This window comes from Thalia democratica, chromosome 9 (assembly GCF_965202585.1).
Source record: "Thalia democratica chromosome 9, ktThaDemo2.hap1.1, whole genome shotgun sequence".
In the NCBI taxonomy this organism is placed as follows: domain Eukaryota; kingdom Metazoa; phylum Chordata; class Thaliacea; order Salpida; family Salpidae; genus Thalia; species Thalia democratica.
The window spans coordinates 22,837,087-22,844,626 of NC_139173.1; the positions used below are offsets into that span (position 1 = coordinate 22,837,087).

Below are 7,540 nucleotides of genomic sequence, written 5' to 3' on the forward strand. Positions count from 1 at the left end.
ATGTCAATGCAAAAACCAACAACCTTGAAGAGTTTGGAGAAATTGATGGAGAAGTTGTTCATGGAGGTGAGGGCAGACTTTGCAAAAGGTATGGGGGTTCTTTCAAACGATATGAGGGAACTGAAGGAGGAGCTAATGATCCAGAAGAATAGAGTTGTTGAGCTTGAAAAGTCTGTGAAATTTATTAGTGGTGGTTTTGACAAGCTGGAGAAGGAAAACAAAGCCATGAAAAGTCAAATAGAAGTGCTAAAATCAGATAATGTAAAACTATCTGAGATTGCTAGTAAAGTTAAAGAAGGTGGTGAGTTGTCCCAAAAAGTTAACCAGATGGACAACTTTCTTAGAAGGTCAAATGCTGAAATCCAAGGGATACCGGTATCAGAAAATGAAAATCTGGAATGTTTAGTGATGAACACATTGAAAATAGTTGACCCACGGATTCATAGAAAGGATGTTGTTTCATTTAGAAGGATGAAACCAACTGGAAAGGCTGAAGATAAGAAGAAGGCATTTAATCCGATTTTAGTTAAGTTTAGATCTTTTGAGCAGAAGGTCAAGATCATGAAAGAGAAGAAAAAGTTGGCTAATGCTAATCTTAACTCAATTTGTAAAAATATTGAGAAGATTTACATCAACGAGAACCTATCACAATTTAGTCGGGACCTTCTTTACCATACAAGAAGGTTCCAAAAGGCTAATGGCTGGAAGTTCTCTTGGTCGTCTGGTGGGGTGGTTTTGATGAGAGAGAAGGAAACAAGCAAGGCTGTGGTAGTTCATTGTGTAGAAGAGTTAAAAAAATATTCTAAAAGTGATTGTTAACTATCACTTAATTCTAAATATTAATATATTTATGTATTTATTTATTATTATTTTTTTTTTTTAGTTTTTGTTGAGATTTTACTTAGTACTTTAAATGAGCTCATATAAGACAAAATTAATTAAAACTGCTTTTGTTGAGATTTGTAAAGTTTGTAAAAATGATTTTAAACCTCCAAATTTTGAATCCATATATTGTGATGGGTGTAAAAGATGGATACATTTAAATTGTTCTGGGCTATCTAAGCTTAATTTTAACTTCTATTCTTATAACAGTGATTTATTTTATTGTAAAAATTGTACAAATAATTTTAAGTTTGACATTGTTGGGAGTGAAGACTTTTGTAAAAATTGTTTTAAAAGATTTTCTTCTAAAGATAAATGTGTGTATTGTGAAGGTTGTTTTAAATGGATGCATTGCAAATGTGTCAGTATACCAAACAAGAGTCTTAATAAGATATGTAAAAATGATTTACCTTTTTTTTGTAAAGATTGTGATTTGAACATGTCTGTTTGTTATAGATGTAGTTTAGCTTGTAAAGACTCAGAAAATTGTTTAACTTGTTTTTTATGTAATAGAAAATGTCATTTTAAATGTACAACTAGTAAAAATGATCTGTACCAATCTAAAAGCAATAGTTTTAGATTTTATTGTGATCTATGTGAAAAATCTGTTTTTCCATTTCAGAATGTTGATGATCTTGACTATGATTGCTTTAATAAACCTATTAAGATGAATATTAGTAGAAAAGATGACCAATATTTAGACTTAAATTGTGTGAATTTTGGAAAAGAAAATACTATTAGTGTTGTTTACATGAATATTAGAAGCATAAATGCAAATCTACATAAAATTGAGGAATTTTTGAATTTAGTGAAAAATCTACCTGATATAATCTGTGTTTGTGAAACTTGGTTGACTAGTCTGAGACCTTTTATGGGTAAACTGCATGGGTATGATTTTGTAAATAAACTGTCTAATAGTAATCAATTTGGTGGTGTTGCATTTTTTGTAAGAGCTTGTCACTCTTATGAGGTTGTAGAAAGTATATAATTTAAACAGTGTGATGTAGATGATTTGTTGATCTCTATTAAACTTGGAAACAATAAACATCTTATACTTGGTAATGTGTACAGACACCCAAACTCTACATACTTTTAAAGAAAATTTTGTTAATGTTTTAGATATATTAAAAGGATAGAAAAGAGATTTTATAATTGGTGGTGATGTAAATATAAACTTATTTAGTAGAGATCAGCGTACTTGTGACTATTTGAATTGTGTTTCTAGTGCTGGTGCTAAACAATTTGTTGATTTCCCAACTAGACTTTCTTCTGATTGCTCCTCTAGTTCTTTGATTGACCATGTTTATTCTAGTTTTGGGCGTGAGAAGCTAAATGTTAATGTTGTAGATTATGATATATCTGACCATATGCCTGTTGTTTGTGAAATTAAATGTTTAATGAATAAAAATGAATTGTGTTATCAAAAATCAGTTCAAGATTTCAGTAAGTTTGATGTTGGAGTTTTTTAAAATGATCTTAGAAGGAACTTAGGTAAATTGAAAATGAGTATTACAAAAGGTGAGGATATAAATGAGTGTTGGAATGAGTTTGAGAGTGTGTTTGGTAGCACAGTGTTTTATCATGCACAAATTAAAACTTTAAATAAAAAAGATCAAAAACTAAAAGCTAAACCTTGGATTTCAAAGGGGATTATTGTTTCAATTAAAAAGAAAAATCTAATGTTTAAGTCTGCCATCAAAGATAAAACAAAAAAATTTTCAATTACATTCAATAAATATAGAAATATTCTGAATCGCGTTATTGAACGATCTAAAATACTTTACTTTAAACAGGTTGTAAACAAAAACAAAACAAACAGTAAAAAATTGTGGAAATTAATTAACAATATTGTTGCTACTAAACCTATCTCTCATTCAAAAATCAATGGTGTGCTTGATGTGCATGGTAATGTTGTTGTTGAACCAAAAAAAATTGGTAATGTTATGAATAAAAATTTTGTGTCAATTGCTCATGATTTAATAAAAAAAAGAACACATGTTGCTTGTGATTATGATGAGTTTTCAATAGGTTCTGTAAAAAATGGTTTTGATTTTAAAAAATATATCAGCGAGCGAAATTGAAAATTATATTAAAACAATGAACTTAACAAGAGTGTGCGTTCTGATGTCCCTAGTATTCGTTTTGTGAAGCTTAGTGCAAAAATAATTTCTCCCTATCTTTCTATGTTGTATAATAGTTGTGTTGAGTATGGTGTGTTTCCTAATTCTCTTAAACATGCTGAGGTAGTGCTGATTTATAAAAATGGTAAAAAAAACAATGTAAATAATTATAGACCTATTTCTCTTTTGTCTCCTTTTTCTAAAATTGTTGAGTCATTGGTGTGTGAGAGACTGAGTGGTTATTTTCTGTCAAATAATTTACTGCACTGCAAACAATATGGGTTTAGAAAAAATAGTACGACTGAGTTAGCAGTAAATCAAATTGTTGAGGAACTAATTGAGGCTGGTGAAAAAAAAAAGGTAAATTTTTCTGTTTTTTTGGATCTTGCTAAAGCTTTTAACACTGTTAACCATAAAATTCTAATATCAAAACTTAAATGTTATAATACAAAATGTTCAATGTTAAATTTTATTGAAAGTTATTTAAAAGATTGAAGTCAGTCTACTGTTGTAAATAATGTTGTTTCTGAGCGTGAAATTTTGAATGTTGGAATACCTCAGGGTTCTTGTTTTGGTCCATTGTTGTTTCTTGTATATATAAATGACATATTTTCAGCTACAAATATTAAATTGAGATTGTTTGCAGACGATGCCTGTCTGAGTTATCAACATTGTGATATTGACCATGTTAATGTTGTTATAAATATGGAGTTGAAGAAAATTGATGAATGGCTGTGTAAAAATAGATTGTTTATTAATTATTCAAAGACTAAGTTTTTTCTGTTTAATAGAACTGCAAAAAAGAATGAATTCAGTGTTAAGGTAAATGGTTTTGTGATTGAGCAGAGTGAAAATATTAAATACTTAAGTGTGGTATTAGACGATAATTTAAATTGGAAGGCGCATTTAAAGTACCTTAAGTCTAAGCTTTCAAGAAGTTGTTTTATGATGTCAAAATTAAGATATTATTTGGATACGAGTACTTTGAAAATTATATATTATAGTTTGTTTTATCCTCATATCCTGTATTGTATATCTGTTTGGGGTGGTGCTGCTAGTTGTCATTTGAAACCAATTGTTTGTATGCAAAAAAGAATTGTAAGATATGTTTGTCGCGTACCTGCACTGACTCCTACAAATTCATTGTTTTTAAAAACTGGTATACTGAAATTTAATGAGGTGTTTAATTTGCAAGTTTGTAAGTTGATGCTGAATACTTTGAGAGGATTTGAGGTTGACCACAGTTGTTTTACTCCAGTAAGTATGGTTCATACACACTATACAAGACATTCAAAAAATAATAATTTTGTTATTGAAAGACCTAGAACACAACTTGGCCTAAACTCCTTTAAGTATTTGGGCCCTAAGTTGTGGTCTAGTGTTCTAGAAATTTTTAAAAACCTAAAAAAAGATCAGTTTAAATATAGTTACAAAAAATTCTTGTTGAGCCAGTATACTGAGTAGGTTTAGAGTGCTGTGGTTGAATATTTTGTGTTGCATGCAGATTTTGATTAATTGCTTTTGGTTGTTATTTTTATCTGTTTCTCTTATTATATGTATGGTCAATTTTGTTTGTGTCTACTCTGATCATGATTGGCTGGTTTTGGTCTGTTGATGGGGAAATATATTGTATGGTTGTGCGTGATTGTTTTTTTTTGCTACTATCCAGTTTTTATTATATTTTTGTTATATTTATTTGTTAGCTGTATATATTAATTATTATTGCATAAATATATATTTTTTTTTTACTTTTATTAGACTAAAATTAATTCCACCAATACAAGTTTCAGAAACTACATTTTACTTAATAGTTTTTGTTTAATTTTTATTTATTTATTTTTGTTTTTTTTTCTAATTTAGCTTAATTTTTAGATTTTATTTTCTGAGTACCATTTCAGTAAATTAGTTAATTATCAAGCTTTAAGATAGTTATTTAATGCTAATGTATTCATTATAATACTAGTTTTATGCATTTGCTCAACAGCTGATTGTGAGTTCACTTTGGTGGCGGTGATCACATGATTGGATTGTTGGTGTGATTTTTTTGTTGTAGCGCCGGTGAACACTTACTTGGGGATTTGAGCTTCATGATTTTCCCACACTTTGTGGTTTTTAGTGTTGAGATTTTAGCCTTGTGAGTGTTCTCCAAATGGCGTGTCACAAAGGGCTTTTTATTTGTTTAAAAGATAGTTTTTTGTTTATTTTTTTTGGATAGTTAAAGTTAAATATTAATGGGGTAGGTAAAATTACATATGATGTAACACACTCACTTTTCCCCAGAAAACGTTTATCGTTGCAAGGGGTAAAGTTTGAGACTGATGTTTTTTTACCATAAAAAAAAAAAAAAAAAAAAAATTAGTTTTAACTGATTAAAAGTTAACAGTAAAAGTTTTACATCTCTTAGTATAAAGGAGCCCCTATTTATGACAGCATTGCCTTAAAGACAAACTTATTTGTAAATTCTTGGAATTAATTTTGTTTTTTAATTTTCATATAAAAGATTAATTGTTGAGTGAATGATTTTGAATTAATAAACAAGGATGTCATTATCAAGTCTACTAAAGTATACTTACAGAAAAAAATACATAAACTTTTAGATGTTTCAAACCGAGCACAATTACATTTCGAAAATTTGAAGGAAATAATAAAAAATTGCAAAATGAAAGAAAATACTTCAAATCTAAAGTACAATTATTAAAAATTGAAAAGAAACGATGAAATTCTCATGTAAAAAGTGAAATGTTTAGAAGAAAAATTAGAAAACTTAAGGTCAGTTTTAAGAAAAAGTTTGTTTTATGAATTAATTCTAAAGTTTATACTCGTTTTAATAACTTTTTTAGATTTTCCATACCAAATATTTTTTTATTTTACGAACACATTAAAATAACTGTGCTTGTTTTATAAATTTACTTAATGAATTAGTACTTATGAATTTTTTTCAGTAAAGCTAAAAAAATGAAAGCAAAAATAAAAATCAAACTAGGTCAAGTTGAACAATAATGTAAGTCTGTTTATTGTGAAAATAAAATTTTTAAAACTGGTATGTTATCTTAATTTAAATATTTCAAATATTATTATTGAGAATTAACTTTATACTCTCAAATTTATGCTGTATTTATAATTTAAATTGAATATAGTATTCTAGTTTTTGTTTATGCAGATTTAAACTTCGATTTAGCTGCAAAACTTGAGAATAGTTTAAAACGTATCGAAGGAGAACAAAAAGAAACCAACAATATTAAACTTACTGAAAAAAACCGTTTAGATAACCAAAGTTTAGGTAATGAATTTTTCTGATAAAGCACCATTTTTATATTAAGTTGTCTGGAAAAAATAATATTTAAACTTATAAAATTTAATGAGTTACAAAGTTTTATTATAAGAATGTTTAATAGATGAGGTTCAAGATAAAGATGAAAGAAAAGTAAATAATCGAGTGTGCAGCTCTCTACAATCCACAAGTAAGAATGTCCTGACTAAGATACTATCCTTTTTTTCTTTAAGTAACATTTGGTATTTGTTTATAACTAAAATAACAAAACAAACTTAATAGAGGTGTATTTTAATGCTTTACAAAAATAAGTCTGATAGTTGTGAAATTATCAAAAAAGACTTAAGATGTATAGTTCAAATGGGTAGCTGTCAAAATTGCAGGAAGATACTTTTATACGAAGACATTTTTTCACGAGTTTTTTTTATTTCCTTCTTAAATATTATTATTCATTTATTTTTTAGTTATAGGTTTTATATTATATAGTTATATATATATATATATATATAGTTATATAGTTTATTGGTTTTACTTTTATTTTTACTATCACTGTTACTCCCAACCGTTACCCTCGGTCAGTAACTTTTATTCTTTTTTTTTCTTTAATTGTCTTCGTGCAATTTTGACCCGTAAACAATTTAAATAGTAGTATGATTTACAGTACTAAGATGTTTGATTAGGCAGTTACCTCTAAAATTTAAAGTTGTTATTAATCTCTTAGTATAATTTTTGATTATGTAAAAGTTTTTACTTAAATCATAACGACATATATAGGTTTTAGTATAAAGGTTTACATCCAAAATAAACGAGTTTGTTGAGTAAATATTTTATAGTTTTTATTTTAGCTTTAAAAGTTACCTGTGCTAAAAAAATTCGTAGAAAACTTATTTTTAATAAAATTAAATATTGTAATTACCATGTAATTAAAATAATGTTGGTTACAGTATATTAATACATCTTTGATAAGTTGTTAGTTTAATTTCTTGTTTTCTGAACTTAACATTACGGATTTAAAAAAGGTATGTGAAAGTTCTTAAACTAGAAGAATGAATACTATATTAAAGTATTTGGTTTGTATGTAGTAGAAAATACAGTTTACAATGGTTGAAGTTTTATATTATTTGTCAAAACAAAAATTAGCTACTTTTAATAAGTTATATAAAAGTTTTATAAGTACCTTTTTTTTATTTAACAGGTAAAATATTTAGTAGTCAAGTTTACCATTGAAGTTATTCAAACAAACAAGATCTAAATCTCCACATCATTG

The 7,540-nt window shown here is 27.3% G+C and overlaps 1 protein-coding gene across 1 annotated transcript; it reads left to right on the forward strand.

Moving 5' to 3' along the window:
• On the forward strand, positions 1 to 819 carry LOC145844927 (uncharacterized). Its single transcript, XM_082952344.1, has one exon. It carries the CDS (start codon positions 1 to 3, stop codon positions 817 to 819), a length of 819 nt encoding a protein of 272 aa, XP_082808470.1.
• The last annotated feature ends 6,721 nt before the right edge of the window (positions 820 to 7,540 follow it).